The sequence below is a fragment of the Narcine bancroftii genome, chromosome 5 (assembly GCF_036971445.1).
Source record: "Narcine bancroftii isolate sNarBan1 chromosome 5, sNarBan1.hap1, whole genome shotgun sequence".
NCBI lineage: Eukaryota > Metazoa > Chordata > Chondrichthyes > Torpediniformes > Narcinidae > Narcine > Narcine bancroftii.
This window is the reverse complement of record NC_091473.1, coordinates 82968671-82989066: the sequence shown is the minus strand read 5'-3', so window position 1 is coordinate 82989066 and position 20396 is coordinate 82968671. Positions and strand designations below refer to the sequence as shown.

Below are 20396 nucleotides of genomic sequence, written 5' to 3'. Positions count from 1 at the left end.
CCTGGTTAAGGTTCAGAACGGAGGGCCCTCAAAACCAGAATCTACTTGCAGCCTCCCCCCCACCCCCACCCACTGTCCTTGTTCCCAAACTGTCTGCCGACTGTAAACCTATCGTCATCAAGAGCAGGAGGTACAGCACAGCAGACAGGGAGTTTATAAAGACGGAGACCCAGTGCCTGTTGGAGGAGGGGATCATCAAACCCAGCACTAGCCCGTGGAGAGCACAAGTGGTGGTAGTAAAGAGGGAAGCAACTCCAGGTTAGTGATTGACAGTAGCCAATCAATTAACAGATACACACTCCTGGATGCATACCCCTGCCTCGCATTTCGAATATGGTGAACGATATTGCACAGTATCAGGTCTATTTGACTATCGACCTGAAAGCTATCTATCACCAGCTGCCAATCCATTCCGAGGACTGCCCGAACACAGCATTTGAGGCTAACGTTCGACTCTATCAGTTCTGGAGGGTCCCTTTCGGTATTATCAGTGGGGTGTCTATTTTCTACCAGCAAATAGACAGGATGGTGGACGAGTACAGGTTGAAGGTGACCTTCCCCTACCCTGACAATGTCATCATCTGTGGCCACACCATGGAAGACCATGATGCCAATCTCCAGAGTTTTCTCCATGTGGTGAGAGCCCTAAATCTCACCACATTTCTGACAAATGTGTATTCAGAACTACTCGACTGGCTCTCCTTGGCTATGTGGTGGAGAATGGCGTCATTGGCTCCGACCCTGAAAGGATGCGCCCCATGTTAGAGCTTTCCCTCCCTGGAACCACAAAGGCTTTGAGGAGATGCTTTGTGTTTTTCTCATATTATGCCCAGTTGGTCCCTCAATACGCTGACAAGGATTTTCTCCTCTTAAAGGCCACCACTTTCCCCCTTTTGGCTGAAGCCCAGACAGCTTTTAATTATCTCTGAAGTTACATTGTGAAAGCTGCAATGCACGTGGTAGATGAAAATGTACCTTTACAAGTGGAAAGTGATGCTTCTGACGTAACCCTGGCCGCTACTCTCAATCAGATGGGCAGGCCGGTTGCCTTTTTCTTACAGACACTTCAAGGCCATGAGCTCTGGAACCCATCTGTGGAAAAAGAAGCTCAGGCCATTGTAGAAGTCGTAAGGCACTAGAGGCACTACCTGGCTGGTAGAAAATTTACGTTCCTCATGGACCAGCGCTCTGTCGCATTCATGTTCAGCAATGCCAAGAGGGACAAAATTTCTAGGTGGAGGATCAAGCTCTCCACCTACAGTTTTGACCGCCTACCGGCCAGGAGCCCTTCATTACTCTCCAGATGCCTTGTCCAGTGGATGCTGTGCCTCCGCACATACCAGTCATCTGTGGACCATACACAAAGAGCTCTGTCATCCAGGGGTCACCCGCATGGCTCGTTTTGTCAAGTCCCACAATTTGCCCAACTCAATAGAAGGCGTCAGGGAAGTGACCAGGTCATGCCAGGTCTGCGCTGAGTTCAAACCGCACTTTTCTTTCCCTGCCAAAATGCACCTGATTAAATCATCCAGGCCTTTTGAATGGCTCAGCGTTGATTTTAAAGGACCTCTCCCCTCCATGAACAGGAACATCGAGGAGTACTTCCGCTTTCCGTTCGCCATCCCGTGCCCAGACAAGTCTGCCTTGTCCATTTTGAAGGCCCTAGACTCTATTTTCACCGTTTGGGAATCCTGGCTACATTCATAGTGATTGGGGCTCAGCCTTCATGAGCAACAAGCTGCGTTAGTACCTGCTGGTGAGGGGCATCACATCCAGCAGGACTACCAGTTACAACCCCCAGGAGAACAGGCAGGTTGTAAAAGAGAATGCCATGATCTGGAAGGCTGTCGAACTTGCCCTGAAACAAAAAGGCCTTCCAGACTCGCGCTGGCAGAATGTCCTCTCCATCATGCTCCACTCAATTCGGTTGCTACTCTGCACTACGACCAGTGCTACTCCTCATGAGCTCATGTTCACATTCGACAGAAGGTCAGCATCAGGGACTACACTCCCAGCCAGGCTCACCAGTCCGATCCTTCTCAAGAAGCACATGAGGAGAAGCAAGAATGACCCCCTGGTGGAAAGGGTGAAATTGCTCCATGCCAACCCTATATATACCTATGTGGAGTACTCAGATGGCAGGGAGGACACCATCGCCATCAGGGACCTGGCACCCACTGGAACAGTGGATTAGTTGCCTCAGGTTCCCCACGAGCTACCGAGCTTTTTCTCCCCACTCCCGCTCAGGGCCTCAGGGGATCCGGTTCAGGAGGAGAGTGAACCCCTCTCTATCATCGAGCCGGAGCCCAGCCCACTACTCCTCTATCACAAGCGGACCAGGAGACTCAAGGAGCCCAAGGCCCCCCTGTCTGAAGGTGCTCCACCAGGATCTCCAGACCCCCGGACTGCCTGAATCTGTAAATGGTATTGTAAATATTTCTCTTCTGTGTCTTTTACCAGCCTCTGATCCTTGTTCTCTTCATCCACAGACCCTTAATTCTGAAGGAAGGGGTGAATGTAGTGAACTGGGATTCATTAGAAGTGTCTTGTACTAACAACTGGTTCCACCTCCCGGCCTCTCTCCCCAGGGGACCGTGTATAACTCTGGTTTCCTGTCTAAACCCTGAACCCCTTTGAAGCCTGTTCATGAACCCTACCTGTGTTGTAAACTAATAAAAGCGTTAGTTCTCCCTCCAGTCGAGTGTGAGCTTTTATCTACATTACATTGTGTTTCAGTTGAAACACTTCATTAAGACAGATTGTGGAGAGGGATGATAAACCAGCATGAGGAGAGTGAGACAAGTGCCAGTAGGGTATAGGAGAACCAGGGAAGGATGAAAGATGACAGAAGATGTGAAGGATGAGTTTAGAGGCAAAGACAATTGATTGATGGATGCCAGAGAGAGAAGGGAGAAAATTTTAAAATGAAGTTGGAGGAGATGCAAGTGAATCTTTGCCTCATCTGGAAGGGATTTTTAGATCCATGGTTATGGAGGAAATGTAAAAGCACATGATGCACCTTTTGTGGTTGAAAGGAATAATGCCAGAGGACACAGAGAGGTGGGCAGAGAGAAATGAACTGATAAGAGACTCTCAGTGGAAGTGGTCCCTGAAGAAAGTGGAAAGGGATAAGGAAGGGTAGATTTGACTGGTGGTGGGACCCTAATGCAATAAATGTTGATGTCATGCAGAAGAGGTTGGAGGAGAGTTGAAACCAGAGTAAGTTTGGAACATGAACTGTTCTACGTGGCCAATGAAAAGGCAAGCATAGGTGGGACCCATGCAAGTGCCCATGACTACACCGCTAATTAAAAGAGATGATGTTCAGGGTAAAAACAAGTTCTGCCAGGAGGATGATAGGTGAGATCTTTGTTGATGAAATCAGTAACAAATTTGCAGAAAGAAAGGATATTGTTAAACTGCCAGTAAAAGCTGTGGGCAGCACAGAAGTACAGCAAGCAAAACTGCTGCCTCTCATCTCCAATGAACGAAGTTCACTTCTGTCTTATGGAGCCGTTTGAGTCAAATTTCCATCTTCTCCTTGAGCTCTTCTGTATTCCACTTTCCTCCCACATCTCAAAGACCTGCAGATCTAGTGGTCAATCAAAAGGGGCTGACATAAGAGTACAAATGTTGTAATCTGAAGCAAAAATAAACTGCTGGTGGAACTCGGCAGACTGTGCAGAATTTGTGGAGACAGATTTTTGGATTGAGAGACCCTGTATCATGACTGGGAAACTGCTTGATGTGGAGCTGAGTGGTGGAATCTGAGGGGAATGGGGGGAAAAAAATAGGATTTGTGGAAGTACAGAATTTGTGGAGACAGATTTTTGGATTGAGAGATCCTGTATCATGACTGGGAAACTGCTTGATGTGGAGCTGAATGGTGGAATCTGAGGGTAATGGGGGGGAAAAAATAGGATTTGTGGAAGTAGGTGTTTGATGGTTGATGCAGAACTCTGTGCCACATTACACAATGACTATATAGCAGAGTCACCCACTGTATTACAAAGGTCCAAAGGTTGAAATAATAATTATCAACAATGTTCTGAAATTTGCACTTGTAAAAGAAAAAGCATTCAAACCAATTAATTTTTGAATTTTGTAAGTAACTGTACCTTGAGGATTGCAGATTATGATGTGAAATCTTTTCTGAGGGTAACATACAATTTCCATTGAAATAGAGACGATGGCAGACCTTTCTGCTTTCTATTAATATTCATTCAAGGGCAGGGAAGTTTGTTTCATGTTCTGAGCTAGATTCTTAATGATGTCTGATTCTGCTGATCTTTATAATGTTAGATTTCTATGTTGCAGATTTGTTCATCATTTGTTTCATTTGGAATAAAGTAAGAACCTGAAGGGACATCTTTGATTACTCAGCCAAAACAAAACAAAAGAAATTATTAAACGGATGCCATCTATGAGATAAAATAGTCACTGAAAGTCACCTAGTTTTGATGAAAATGTCACCAAACACAATACTGTCTGAACTGCTGAGCGTTTCCAATGCTTTGTTTTAATTTGAAATTTCCACAATTGGAGAGTTTTTTTTCTCTTTGATCATCAAAGTTGTCATGTTCATAGCATTTTATATTCCAATATCTATGTCTATCTGTTTCAAATGGAACAAAGCAGCAACTTGGGAAGATATTAATAACAGTGAAATCTCTTCAGAGCTGAGCATTGAAAAAAATAGATGAAATATGTTCCAACAAGAAATGTATTTATCATGCATTTGCTTTGGTTATCTTAAGTTTGACTATCTGTTATCCTTGCTGACAACTAAACTGGTAATCTAATTTGTTATGGCAAAAAAAATCTGGATAAGGTAAAGGACAACAGGCCTGCTTCCAGCTGGAGCACACAGATGACCTCCTGCCTTTGAAAACATGATTTAAATTCAGACTTGATTAAATGGAATAATGTAGAAACCCCCAACACAGGAACAGAACAGATCCATAGATTAAACTTCTCATGTGCAGTAGCACTGATCAGAACCATCAATTCATTAAACTTTACAACAGTGCTAGTGTCCTGCACTCATTTCCCCTCCGATACTGGATGAAGAAAATGATTCTAAGCTATTTAAATATTGACACAGGTTCTGCTTCATTCACTAATTCCAGCTGGTTTTCCTGCAGCCCTCCATGTAACTTCTTTCTCCTACTCTCTGCTCTAAGTATCCTGGATTTAATTTTGTTTTTGGGTTCCAGATTCATCACTTAATGGAAAATGTCTGTGCCTTTGGATTCTGTAATATCTTCTCATTATTGTACTCACCTCTGACAAATTACCCATTATTATTTTGTAATGGAAACAGCCAACGTGTTTCAATATGTGCCTCCTGTACTCCAGGAAAAGAGTTCCAATTTATTCAGCCTTTCCTTACAACAGTTAACTTGTCATCAATGGTGGGGAAGAGACTGGAGTCAATTATAAAAGATGAAATAGCAGCACATCTGGATAGTAGGTCCGAGTCAGCACGGATTTATGAAGGGGAAATCATGCTTGACTAATCTTCTGGAATTTTTTGAGGACATTACTATGAAAATGGACAAGGGGAAGCCAGTAGATGTAGTGTACTTGAACTTTCAGTAAGCCTTTGATAAGGTCCCACATAAGAAGTTAATGGTCAAAATTAGAGCACATAATATTGGGGGTAGGTTACTGACATGGATAGAAAATTGGTTAGCAGACAGGAAACAAAGAGTAGGGATTAACTGGTCCCTTTCTGAATGGCAGGCAGTGACAAATGGGATACAGCAAGGCTCGGTGCTGAGACCGCAAATATTTACAATATATACAATGATATAGAGGAAGGGATTAAAAGTAACATTAACATAAATTTTCAGATGATACAAAGCTGAAATGTGAGGTGGATGTTATAAGAATGCAAGGTGACTTGGACAGGTTGGGTGAGTGGGCAGATGCAGTTTAATATGGATAAATGTGAGGTTATCCACTTTGGTGGCAAGAACAGGAAGGCAGATTACGATCTGAATGGTGTCAAATTAGGAAAAGGGCAAGTAAAATGAGATCCAGGTGTCCTTGTTCATCAGTTCATCAGTCACTGAAAGTAAGCATACAGGTACAGCAGGCAGAGAAGAAAGCTAAATGGCATGTTGGCCTTCATAACAAGGGGAGTTGAGTAGAGGAGCAAAGAAGTCCTTCTGCAGTTGTACAGGGCCATGGTGAGACAACACCGGGAGTATTGTGTGCAGTTTTGGTCTCCAAGTTTGAGGAAGGACATCCTTTGCTATTGAAGGAGTGCAGAGTAGGTTCATGAGGTTAGTTCCTGGGATGGTGGGACTGTCATATGTTGAAAGGTTGGAGTGACTGGGCTTGTATACACTGGAATTAGAAGGATGAAAGGGATCTGATTGAAACATATAGGATGTGACATGTTAGTCGCAGGAAACATGTTCCTGATGTTGGGGGAGAACAGAATCAGAGGCTGTAGTTTAAGAATATGGGGTAGACAATTTAGAATGGAGTTGATAAAGAACTTTTTCACCCAGAGAGTTGTGGAATTGTGGAATTCTCTGCCTCAGAAGGCAGTAGAGGCCAATTCTCTGGATGCTTTCAAGAAAGAGTTAGATAGAGCTCTTAAAGATGGCAGAGTCAAGGGGTGTGGGGAGAAGACAGGAATGGGGCAGGATTGTGGATGATCAGCCATGATCGTAGTGAAAGGCAGTGCTGGCTCGAAGGACCAAATGGCCTACCCCTGCATCTATTGTCTATAACTCAAGCCCTCCAGTCCTGGGAAAAATCTTGTAAATCTACTTTGCATCGTCTCTGTCTTGATCACGTTTTTCCAATAGTATGGCAACCAGAACTGAACACAATATTTCCAAATTCGCTATCACCAAATTCTTGTAAATTAGGATGATTTTCTGTGTTAAGTGTCAAAGCCAAAGTTTAATGCCATAACTGCCACCCGAGAGACAATCAGTTAATTCAGCAAAAAAATGTTATTCAAATTTTAAATTTAAATGTAGTCATAGAGCCATTTCGGCCCACAAGTCCATTCTGCCCAATTAACCTACACTCCCTGCTATGTTCAGAATAGTGGGAGTAAACTGGAGCCCCCAAGGAAAACCCATGCAGACACAGGGAGAAAGTACAAACTCCTTACAAAGAGCACAGGATTTGAACCCCGGTCCTGGTCACTGGTGCCGTGCAGCTTTGTGCTAACCGCTATGCCAACTGTGCCACCTCTCTTAAGGTATCAGTTTTTTCCTCTGAGTACTCAAAAATGTGAAAGTCTTCATAAAAATTAGAGCATTTTAATCCTGAAAATGCTTAGTTGGCTGAAGGAATCATGAGAGAGATTTAAGGACTGGGGAAGAAGAGGAAGGGCAAGAAAGGCAGATAGAACATGAATCTGTTCAAATCATATATTTGTGGCAATTTTGTCTGCAGTTCATAAGTGTAACCAATGTTCCACAAAAAGCTTTTGATCAATTACATTTCTCTGTAAAGTGTTTGTGTACTGTACTTCAGAAAGTGAAACTGTGCATCAGAATCAGCATTTATTGTCATGAGCAAGTCATGAAATTCTTTCTTTGCAGCAGAATCACCATGCATCATTTATATAAACCAGCTTACAAAATAAAAAAGTCCACGGAAAGTCAAAGTAGGGAAATGTCTTGGTTCATTGATTATTCAGGAATCTGATGCAAAGGGGAAGAAGCTGTCCTTGTGCTACTGAGTGCTCATCTTAAGGCTCCTGTACCTTTTTCCTGATGGTAGCAGAGTGAAGGGGGGGGGTGGGTCCTTGAGGATAGAGGCTGCTCTTAAAACACCACCTCTTGTAGACATCCTCGATGGGGTGAAGTCGGGTACCCATGATGTCGCAGGCCGAGTTAATAACCCTCTGGGGTTTTTTCTTGTCCTGAGCATTGGCACCTCCGAACCAGACAATGGTGCAACCAGCCAGAAGGCTCTCCATGTAAAACCTGTAGAGGTTTTTGAGAGTCTTTGGTGGCCTATCAAATTTCCTCAAACACCCCACAAATTATAGCCACTGGCAAATCTTCTTCAACATGGAGGCTGCAGAACAGATCCTTGTCAGGAATCTGAAGTTCTTGATTCTCTCCACTGCTGAGCCCTCGATGAGGACTGGTTTTTGTTCTCCTGACTTCCTCCTGAAGTCCATAATCATCTCCTTGGATTTGGTAATGTTGGGTGCAAGGGTGTTGGTGTAATACCACTCAATGAGCTAATCTATCTCGTTCCTGTACGCTTGCTCACTGCCGCTTGTGATTTTGCCGACAATCGTGGTGTCGTCAGCAAATCATGTAGAGGTATTGCCACCATCTACTGAACTTTTAGACTTCAAAATTGATCTTCACCTGGAGATGTGTATCACTGATTCAGGACTGAACCTCTTCATTTGGTTGTAAAACATAATTAGAGCTACTAACCAAGTGATTTTTTTTTTTACTATAGCTGAGTCTCAGCCAGCATCTCTCAAGTCTATTATGAAAAAAAACAGTGGAAATATCAAATCAAGTGCACCTTCAGCCAAAAAATATCTTCAGTTTACTGGTGTAAATGGCGGGTGAGCGTAAACAAGTTTACATGAAGTTTTCTGCTTATTTTCTGTTTCAATTATGTAATTTGCACTGGTATTTGAACGGGGATTTTTTTTAAAGTTACGAAACCACGTCAAGTGAAGACTCTAACTCAACTGAAGGAGGTTCGGACAGTGACTTGGAAAAGGAACGTGTCAACACAGGAAGTCAAATGCAACATAGTGACAACAAATCTGAATTAGCTCAGGATACAAAGGGAACAGGATATGAAGAGATTCAGCCATCACCAAATGACGTTACTGTTCTGCCGCACTGCACTAAGAGGTACAGTCATTGTCTTAGAGTTCTGATGATCAATTTGATGAAAATTATCAAAATCAATAAGATATGGATGGCATTGAGCTGCAACTCCAAGGAATTAGCCCAATTTTGTATAACTATCAAATCTCTCTCATTTTCTGATGCTCCAGGGAATAAAGTCCCAATTTGCCAACCTTTTCCTATACCTCAGCTCATCAAGTCCCAGCAACATCCTTGTAAATCTTCTCTATGCTCTTATTGATATTTTTCCTGTAGTTAGTTGACCAAAATTGCACACAATATTCAAAAATTGGCCTCACCAATGTCTTCTACGACATCAAAATAACATCCCAAATCCCATGTACCATATTTGGAGTTTTTCAGGCCAATGTGCCTCAACTTATTTTTTCTCTCCCAATAAACTCTGAATTTCACAGAGTAAGGGCACATTATCCAGGTAATAGGTAGCTGGTATGCCTTCTTGATAGGAAAATAAACAGGAGTGAAAGGACATCTGACTTTCTGGATAATGGAGTGAAGTAGAATGAAGGGCAACAATGGAATCAGTCTGGTTTAGGTCATGCACATTATGTTCATTTTACGTGTCTTCATTACATTGAATTGAGTAGTGAGGGTTACTCCTAAAGGGTTATTCCTAAATCTAAGTTGTTGAGAACATGCAAACCAATAAATTTTAGAATTGTAGAACCAAAGAACATTACAGTACAGAAACAGGCCCTGTCAGCCCTTCGAGTCTGTGCCAAACCATTTCCTGAAGTCCAGGCAACATCCTAATAAATCTTCTCTGCACTCTTTCTATCTTGCATCTTTTCTGTAGTTAGGTGACCAAAACTACACATAATACTCCAAATTTGGTCTCACCAAATACAGGCACATAATCTGGACATCTAAAATCCAGAAAGCTCCAAAAACCGGCATTTTTTTCCTAGTGCTGGTACAGCAAGGGGGGAGGAGAGAGATAAGCCAGCACGACTTGGGTGGGTGGGGGGGGGGGAGGAGAGAGATGGCAGCGCATCTCGGGTAGGTGGGGGGGGGGGGAGAGAGACAACAGTCCAATGGGTGGGGGGATGAGAGAGTTGGCAGCGTGACTCGGGTGGGCGGGGGGAGGAGAGACAGCAGCGCGACTCGGGGGTGGGGGAGAGAGACAGCTGCATGACTCGGATGGGCGGGGGGAAGAGAGACGGCAGACTTGGGTGGGGGGGAGAGAGACAGCAGCACAACTTGGGTGGGCAAGGGGGGAGAGAGACAGCAGTGTGACTTGGGCGAGTGGAGTGGAGAGATGGCAGCACAACTCAGGTGGGGGGAGAGACCGCAGCGCGACTCGGGTGAGGGGGAGATGGGAGCGCAACTCGGGTGGGCAAGGGGGAGAGAGACGCCAGCGTGACTGGAAGGGGGTGGATACGGGAGCATAATTTGGGTGGCCTTAAATCTGGGGCAGTTGGCTTTTGTTCTGAAATCCGGAAAAATCTGAAATTTGGAATATACTGTCCCCCAAGGGTTCCGGATAAAGGACTGTGTACCTGTACAACTTTCCCATAACATCCCAACTCCTGTACTCACTACTTTGATTTATGAAGGCCAATGTGCCAAAAGCTCTCTTTACAACACTCTCCACTTTTGACGCCACTTTCAGGGAATTATGTATCTGTATTCCCAGATTCTCCCTGTTCTACCACACTTCTCAGTGGTCATTCACTGTGTACATCCTTTCTTGGTGTGTCCTTCCAAAATGCAACACCTTACACTTGTCTTCTTTAAATTCCATCTACCCTTTTTCTGCCAGTTTTCCAGTTGGTCCAGATCCCTCTGCAAGCTTTGAAAACCTTCGCTGTTCACAATGCTTCTAATCTTAGTGCCATCTGCAAACTTGCTGATCAAATTTACCACATTATTATACAGATCATTGATATAGTTGACAAACAACAGTGATCCCTGAGGCACATCACTAGTCTCAGGCCTCCATTCTGAGAAGCAATCATCCACCACTACGCTCTGAATCCTCCCAATCAACCATTGTTGAATCCAGTTCACTACTTCACCATGAATACCTAGTGTTTGAACTTTGCTGACTAACCTCCCATGTGGGACCTTTTCAAAGGCCTTACTCAAATTCATGTAGACAACATCACAGCATTACCTTAGAAACCTGAAAAATGTGCGTGTACTGATGATAAACTGTCTTCTCCAAAAGCTGTAGTACTGGTTAAAGATTAAGATCAACAACTTTTCATTCGACAAGGCCACTGAGGGTTATGAAACAGATACGGATCAGTCCTTCTCACATGAACTGTAACAATGTTTAAGAGCTCAATGGATGTGACCTCTCACACTTTTTTGTTTGCAGCTTGGTTTCCATTGGTTGAATTCCAATGTCCCATTTTTATCTTTTAATTTTAAATTTAGACGTACAGCATAGTGAGAGCATAGCATAGTATAGCCCTTTTGGCCCATGAGTCCATGCTGCTCAACTACACCTAATTAACCTATACCCACAGTATGTTTAGAACGGAGGGAGGAAATCGGAGCCCCCAGGGAATATCCATGCAGACACGGGGAGAACATACAAACTCCTTACGGACAGCGCAGGATTCAAACCCCAATCCCGATCACTAGCATGGTAAAGGCGCTGTGCTAATCATTACACCAATCGTGTTGCCCTATTTACATTTTATATTTACATTTTCTTTCCCCATTTGAGCTGGAGTACTATGAATTCAGACCAAAAGGATTGCTCATAAAGTTTAGTTTTAATTTAAAGAGAAATCTAACTGAGACCATGCCAGTAAAAGGGATCTGTCAAAGGCTAAACTGAATTATAGGTTAAAGATGCAACTCTCTGGGCAAGGCACCTCAGTATGAATATGGTTTGATGAGAATCAGGTTTACCAACCAACCAACTTTTGAAGAACCAAAGGGTTTAAGAATAACATGTTTGCAAGACTTTAAAACTTGGGTTAGAGTATAATGTTCAAATCTTACTGCAGAAAATAAGGATTCTGCAAATAGAAATCCCAATAGTTCTAATACAGATGGAATTCTCTGATGTTCATTTTGTTGATCTTGAAATGGTTCTCTTCATTTGTTGGGAGATATGACAGGGCATACATGGAAATGGGCATGCTGTTTCTCTGTTAATGCATTGAAGAACGTAGTTGATAAGATAAAACCACCTGAGTAGAAGGTGCCCTTCATTTCATGCTTAAGTGGCTGTGAAAAGAAATGGGTATTTATGTCAGTGATAACAGGGAAAAATCCCAAGCACCTTTATACAGAGAAAAAGAATCTCAGGGTTGTATGTGACAATAAATTTGAACTTTGATTATGACTACAGTGTAGCTCAACATTCAATGATTTTGCATGTATTATGGTTATTAAATCCATCTTCGAATATCACATCCTACGAACTGCACTGCTGGGATGACATTGTAGACTAAACACCCTTGTCAACCACTTGTAACAATATCTATCAATTAGAATGGTGACTTGCCTTCACTTTCCCCACCCTCACTTTCTACCTGGAAAGGTAAATGTTGAGGTTTTCCCAAAATGGAGAATTTCAACATGTTCAGAACAGCTGTTTTGGAAATTCTGATATAGTAACCAGGTGAAAAAAACTATTGACTTGAACCTGCTATAGAGTTTTGCAATATGACAAATCACTACAGAATGACCCATTCTAACCCATGTGTATTCCTTTCTAACAAGGTACCTCAAATGTCTGCACAGCACTCCTCTGGTATAACATTACCAGATCCTGAGCAATCTCAAGTGTAATCAATGCAATTTAGTTTGTCTTGCTCTTTGCAGCCATAACTGGAACCAAAACCTCTTCTTGGCTTGTTCATATCTGAAGGATCACCTCAGCGAGCTGGGAGCTACAAATTATGAAAGTGTGGTATGATACTTTTCCTGTTTTAACTTTAACTGCTGGAGTCAATACTTTGTGTAGAGTTCAAAGCAGGATGCATTAAATATTTTGCTAATGGCTGAGCTTTGTTGTCAAAGATGATGAGTCAATTGTTTATTGCCTATTATACTAATAAGCCACACACAGGTCCCAGGTTTAATCCCTGAATTGAGTCATTATGGCTTTATTCTAAATTTTCATGCAGTTTGAATGCAATCAGTTCCTGGCACGTAGATTGTATGTGAACTTCTGTGATGAAGTAAATCTGGCTGCCAGATCTTTTGGCAGCCAACAAAGGTATCATGGTATTACCTCCGGCACTGTGTGATCATGAGAGGAGTCTGTGGCACAGACAGCTCTCTCAAGATGAGAGCAAAAGTGAATGAAGTAATCTCAAGCAGGAATTGTACAAAAATCAGACTATTCAGGAAGGGAAGGTGAATTCACAGTTGTGTTTTGTTCTTCAGTCATCCTGAGTAGAAATTGTAGATTTTGAATGAGAACAGAATTAGACTGAACTGTGAAATTACTAACTGAAATACTTTTGATATCCTTAAATTATTATTATTCCTGTGGCTATCTCCTATTTTTTTTGTGAACCTCCTTCTCTGTTGTCCAACTTGCACTGTTCTTCCTCTTCCTGTGCTTTCTGACCTACATTAACATCCATTTAAGCAAGGCCTTGATTTGAATTTTTAAAAATTTCTCCAATTACTTTCCCTTCCTGTTTCTGTTAATCTCCCAAATTCTACAGTTATGAAGTGAAGATATCTGGATTCCTCATACAACATCCTTGTACACATCCTTTAATTGATTTACTCCACATCGATGACTTTGCTTCAGCTACTGAGATCTGGAATTCCCTCCCTGACACATTGCATCTTGCTATTCTCTTATCTCTTCTGGGATACCTCTTAAAACTCTCCTCTTTGACCATGCCCTGTTTTCGTATCTCTTTAATGGCTTAGCATATCTCTTTGATAGAAATCCTGGGGAGTTTTTTTGTTGTTAGAATTTTTTTTTAGGTTAAGTTTTATCTCTTTTTTTGTAAGTGGGTTTTTTTTTCCATATATAATATTGTTAATTTTATTAACTCTTCACTCTTTTTTTTTGGGGGGGGAGGGTTGGACTAATTTTAAGTTAGATTACTAATATTGTGTTACAATTAACAGGGGGAGGGTTATTTTGTGTAGTTTTCTGATGTAATATTGTAATCATACCATTTTAATTTTTTTAAATTTTTCTTTAAATGTAATTCTCTATTGTATTCATGTTATAAAATTTTAAATAAAGTCTAAAAAAAAAGAAATCCTGGGGAGTGGCTTGGGACGTTTGCTTCAGTCAAGGTGCAACATAAATAGAATTATTTATTGGCAATATGATGTTTCTGGTACTAGTTTAGATATTGAGGCAAGACTTGGGATAACAATTCAGAAGTAAGTGTTTCCGGATTATTATAAAATTTCAGCCATTTCATTGATGCCTTTCAAGGAAAGCAGCACTCCCATTTCTGCCATACACATGATTCTGATTAAACATGACTTTTTTGAATCTACAATATGCTGATAGAAGTTTCAAACTTTGAAGGAGTTGATGATCACTCTTGGACAGTCTACCATTGTTCCTAATAAAATATGAAAGTCTGTAGACACCGTGGTTGGTGTAAAAACATAATGCTGGAGAAACACAGCAGGTCAAACAGGGTCCTTTTATACAGCAAAAGATAAAGATAGATAACTGATGTTTCGAGCTTGATCTCAGTGGGATTGTACATGAAGCCATGGACAGTGGGAGTGGGACGCAGAACTGAATATGGGAGTGGGACGCAGAACTGAAATGGTTGGCTATGCCTGCCTGTTTGTGGGCTTTGTGGAGCAATCCATGCTGCAGGCTTACAGAGGCAAGGTCCCTCATCAATTGCTCTGCTGTATTGACAACTACATCAGGGCTGCCTCATGCACCCGCATTGAGCTTGTCAACTTCATTCACCGCTCCCAACTTCCACCCCAATCTCAAACTTACCAGGTCTATCTCCGTCAACACTCTCCCTTTTCTGAATCTCTCTGTCTCCATCTCAGGAGACATATATTACAAACCCACCAACCCCCACAACTACCTTGACTATACTTCCTCACACCCTGTCCCTGCAAGGTTTCTATTCCTGTCTCGCAATTTCTTTGTTTCCGTCTTGTCTGTTCCCAAGATGAGGTCTTCCACTCGAGATCATCTGAAATGTCTACCTTCTTCCACAAACTTGGCTGCCCCTCCACCACCATCAACTCAGCCCTTACCAGCATCTCCTCCATTCCCTACCTCACCAACCTCCAAATCCAATAGATTATCTTATGGAAATTCTGGCACTTACAACAAGATCCCATTACAAGATGCGTCTTACCCTCTCCTCTCCTCTCAGTCATCCTGAGGAGCCTCTCACTCTATGACTCCCTCATGCAATCATTCCTGCCAATTGCCCCCCAGCATCTTCCCTTATGGCTGTCGGAGGTGCCACACTTACGCTCACCTCTGTTCTCTCACTACAGGCCTGGGCCCCAAACAGGCCTTTGAAGTGAAGCAACACTTCACTTGTGTGTCTGCAGGACTAATTTACTGCATCCAGTGCTCCCTTTGAGGCCTTCTCTACATTGGAGAGACTGGGCGCAGATTGGGAGATCACTTCACTGAGCACCTTTGCTCTGACCGGCACTTTTACCAGGACCTCCCTGTGGCCAACCATTTCAGTTCTGCAAGCCACTCCCATACTCCCATACTCTCATGTCTGCTCATGGCCACATGTACTATCCCACCAAGAACACATGTAAATTGGAGGAGCAATGCCTGATTTTCCATCTGGCACTCCAGCCAGATGACATTAACATTGACTTCTCTGGTTTCTGCTAACTTGCTCTCCTTTCTCCCTCCCTTCCCTTCTCCCTGTCTTCTTTCTCTTAGCTATCAATCCTCCCCACTTGCGGCTGTGCCCTCCCTCCCTTCTCCATCAGTTACCTCCTGCCTTTGGGATCGCGCTCCTCTCTTCACACCTTCTCCTCTAACGTTTTTGTTCGGACACCTGCTGACATTTTTCCATACTCAAGCCCAAAACACAGACTTTGCTGTATCATGGTCTGGCATGGGGACACCAATACTCCTGAGCATAAAGCCCTCCAAAAAAGTAGTGGACACAGCCCAGGGCATTCAGTCAAAGCCTTACCTACTATCGAGAACATCTACAGGTACACAGCCATTAGAGAGCAGCAGCAATCATCAAGGATCCACACCTCCCGGCACATGCTCTATTCTCACTGCTGCCATCAGGAAAGAGGTACAGGTGCCACAAGACTCACTCCACCTGGTTCAGAAACAGCTGCTATCCTCCACCATCAGACTCCTCAACAACAAATTCATGCATAAATATATTAGGTAGAAAAGAATAGACAAAAGGCCCCCAAGAGCACTGCCAAATGTTCTTTTGACACTGCTAACCCCCTCTATTATCCAGGATGTGAAACAAGAACACATTAACGCCAGCAATTCAGTAGCAACCAGTTTCTCTGTCACTCCGACTCCCCTGAGAAATAAAGTCCATCTGTAAAAGAAAATCAAACTAATCATCACTAACTAACCCCACAATATAACTTTCATAGAAACATAGAAGATAGGAGCAGGAGTAGGTCATTTGACCCTTCGAGCCTGCTCCGCCATTCAACGAGATCATGGCTGATCTTAAAGTTCAGTACCCCGTCCCCGCCTTCTCTCCGTAACCTTTAATACCCTTATACTGAAGAAATAGATCTAATTCCCTCTTAAATATATTTAATGAACCTGCCTCCACTGCCCTCTGTGGCAATGAATTCCACAGATTCACCAACCTCTGGCTTAGAAATTCCTCCTCATCTCGGTCCTAAATGGTTTGCCTATTATCCTCAAACCATGGCCCCGGGTTCTGGATTTTCCCATCATTGGAAACATCTCATCTGCATCCATTCTGTCCAGTCCTGCCAGAATTTTATATGTCTCTATGAGATCCCCTCTCAATCTTCTAAACTCCAGCGAGTACAATCCCAATTTGCGCAATCTTTCCTCATAAGTCATTCCTGCCATTCCAGGTATTAGCCTGGTGAATCGCCTCTGCACTCCCTCCATTGCAAGAACATCCTTCCTTAGATAAGGTGACCAAAACTGCACACAATACTCCAGGTGGGGTCTCACCAAGGCCCTGTACAACTGCAGTAAGGTATCCTTGTTCCTATACTCAAACCCTCTTGATATGAAGGACAACATACCATTTGCCTTTTTAGCCACCTGCTGTACCTCCATGCTCGCCTTCAGAGACTGATGTACAAGTACCTCTAGGTCTCTCTGCACTTCCCCATCTCTTAATCTATTGCCATTCAAATAGTAATCTGCCCTCCAGTTTATATTACCAAAGTGGATAACCTCACATTTATCCACATTGTAGTGCATTTGCCATGTATCTGCCCAGTCCCTCAATTTATCCAAATCACACTGGAGCTTCCTGACCCCCTCTTCCGTCCACACAACCTCTCCTAGCTTAGTGTCATCTGCAAATTTGGAGATATTACATCCAATCCCCTCATCCAGATCATTAATGTAAATTGTGAACAGCTGGGATCCCAGTACAGATCCCTGTGGTACCCCACTGGTCAGTTCAAGTGTCATTCTTGCCAACTTCTTCTTGACTGTATTACAGGCTTTAATCCACAAAGACTTCCACAGAGCCAGGCTGGCTGTAGCTGCAGCAACTCTGAGTGAGGCCTCGGGAGGCCGGCGCAGGCTTGTATCCCGGAGGGTGATTATTACCCGACCGGGTGGGGCTTAATCCATTCAGGCTGACTGATTGACAGCCAGCCAGGTTTTGTCCTGTCCCCTTACACTCCTGCAGGTACAGAGGTTGCCCCCTGCAGTACCACCACAGCCTGTTTTTCTCCTTCTTCTCCCTGTATAATAGCCTCTTCCAATTTTTCTTGTCTTTCTTCTTCCTCTTCTTCCATATATCCTTCAGTTTCCTTAATAATTTGTATCATTGCTGTTCTCCCGGTTGATGCCGGGTCCTGGCTCACCGATTTTGTAAGCCATTCAGTCAGAGCTCCCTTCTGCTGAGGTTTGCTCATGTGCGATTCCTCGTGCATGCATATTCGCATCATTCCTTCTACTGAATTGGGCATCTCTGCTGTTACAGGGATGCCACAGCCCGCTGTGTGGCAGATCAGGGAGCTTGTTTTGGACAGAGAGCCAGGCCCACTCCAGCCCCTGGTCTCATCTGTAAGGTATGCCCTTCTTTTCTTTCACCAGTAATTCTTTTCCATCTTTGTTCTTCTCTTCTACTTCTCTGTCCTTTTTGAGTGGCACTTTTGCACATTCTAAGGTAGTTCACTTTTTTTTATTTTCGTGTCTTTCTTAAACTTTTTCTCAGGGGATCCAGATTTCTCATCCTGGCTCTACATCATCACGTGATGTCCCCCCCTGTCAACAACAAACTCAATCAGGGACTCATACAGTTCTCCAGCACAGAAACAGGCCCTTTGGCCCAACTTGTCCATGATGACCAAGCAAGTTCCATTTCCATGAGTTCAGCCCATATCCCTTTAAACCTCTTCTATCCACATATCTGTCTCATTGTCTTTTAAAATGTACAACTGTCTCTCTCTCTCTCCACTGCTTCCTCTGACAGCTCACTTCATATACTCTGCATGAAGAAGGTGTCCCTCAAGTCCCTTTTAAAATCTTTCCATCCATGTCCTCTAGTTTTAGATTCACCCACTCTGGGATTAGCCATAAGTGGTTGACTTGTTGACTCAAGAAGTAAATCTATATTTTAGTTTTCTTTTAACCCTCATTACTTTTGCATTAATGATCCTTTTGCATTACAATGCAACCATCTTAATTTCCCTGCAGTGTTCTGTTCAACTAGTCCTCAACTGGACTGAGGCCCACTGAACTTGAGATTGATAGGGGACCTCATCCAGATTCTAAAGGTCACAATAGGGATAGAGCTTCTAATCACACCTAGTTTGTCTTTTTTTTAAAATCTAATTATACCATCCTCTTGATGGTTTAACACATTAAAAGGGGTATATAAATGTACTCTCGTGCAAAGACAATGAATAAAAATTGGTGAGAGTGTTAAGAACAAGGAACTAGTCAGAAAGAAAGGCCATAATCAACCACTTTCTTATGAGAAATACTTTTGCTGAGTTAGATATATTTGGATATGTTGGCTAAGACCAGTTAACCATTGGGGAAAGGCTGGTGAAACCTATTGATGGACACCTCAATCCTGCTAACTGCTCTGGAGTAACTACTCTGGATCTAAATTCAAGGTCCACAATAAGAAATAACCACTATTATACCATCAAAATCCATCCTCTATGAGCAGTTGTATAGAGTAGTTGTCAGATGTTGTCTCCTCAGATCCAGTCCAATTGTTGAGGGTAGATAATGTATAAATCAACCAAACTGTATAATTAATTCACTGCATAGACTGTCCTCCACAATAGATTCTTAATCAAAGGGTTTAAAAAAAAATGATAGCTTCTCTTTTTTAACATATATCTCGTTCCCAACAAACCATCTATATATATATACTCAATAGTAAACATTGAATGTGCAAAGGCAAAAGGGTTCTAACAAATTTAGTTACAAATAATTTTATATAAATAACTTGCAAATTCCCCTGTATAAGAGCAAGTACAAAACAGGAGTGTAAGACCCAGATGTTGAACATTGACTGACACATTTTCCTCTAGCTCTATCCAGTACAGGTAGACAACTGGATTATTCCAAGGGGTAGATTTTCATTCATGTTGCTCTCAGGGCAGGGTCAGTGTCCACTGGAAGTAGATGTCAGGAATCTGAATGGATCGCAGCTCTTCCTACGGTCATTTTACAATCTGGTTACTGCGCATAAAGAGATGAAGTGTGAAATCTCATCTCTGTATCCAGATTGAGAAAGGCTAAAAGGACTTTACAAGGAGGAAAAAGCTTTGCTGGGACCTAATTATTTAGTGAGGAATATTTACTTAAAGACTCAATATTAGCACAGCTGCAAAGACTTGTCAGGTGATCCATGGGGAAGGACGTGTGACTGGGATTATTGGTTGTTTTCGGCAGTAGGCCTCAGCAATGAGATTTGGACAGCCCACACAATACTGTTCCCAAAAGTCTTCTTTCTTTGGCTTGGCTTCGCGGACGAAGATTTATGGAGGGGGTAAAAAGTCCACGTCAGCTGCAGGCTCGTTTGTGGCTGACAAGTCCGATGCGGGACAGGCAGACACGATTGCAGCGGTTGCAAGGGAAAATTGGTTGGTTGGGGTTGGGTGTTGGGTTTTTCCTCCTTTGCCTTTTGTCAGTGAGGTGGGCTCTGCGGTCTTCTTCAAAGGAGGTTGCTGCCCGCCAAACTGTGAGGCGCCAAGATGCACGGTTTGAGGCGTTATCAGCCCACTGGCGGTGGTCAATGTGGCAGGCACCAAGAGATTTCTTTAGGCAGTCCTTGTACCTTTTCTTTGGTGCACCTCTGTCACGGTGGCCAGTGGAGAGCTCGCCATATAACACGATCTTGGGAAGGCGATGGTCCTCCATTCTGGAGACGTGACCCACCCAGCGCAGCTGGA

The 20396-nt window shown here is 43.0% G+C and overlaps 1 protein-coding gene across 1 annotated transcript in view; it reads left to right on the top strand.

The window, feature by feature from the left end:
- LOC138763631 (KN motif and ankyrin repeat domain-containing protein 4-like) overlaps window positions 1-20396 on the top strand; it is a 71098-nt gene that overhangs the window by 36966 nt on the left and 13736 nt on the right. The window contains exons 4-6 of the mRNA XM_069938111.1: window positions 8455-8566; window positions 8661-8864; window positions 12669-12756. Of these exons, the coding sequence (XP_069794212.1) occupies window positions 8455-8566; window positions 8661-8864; window positions 12669-12756 (404 nt within the window). The remainder of the gene's footprint in view (window positions 1-8454; window positions 8567-8660; window positions 8865-12668; window positions 12757-20396) is intronic.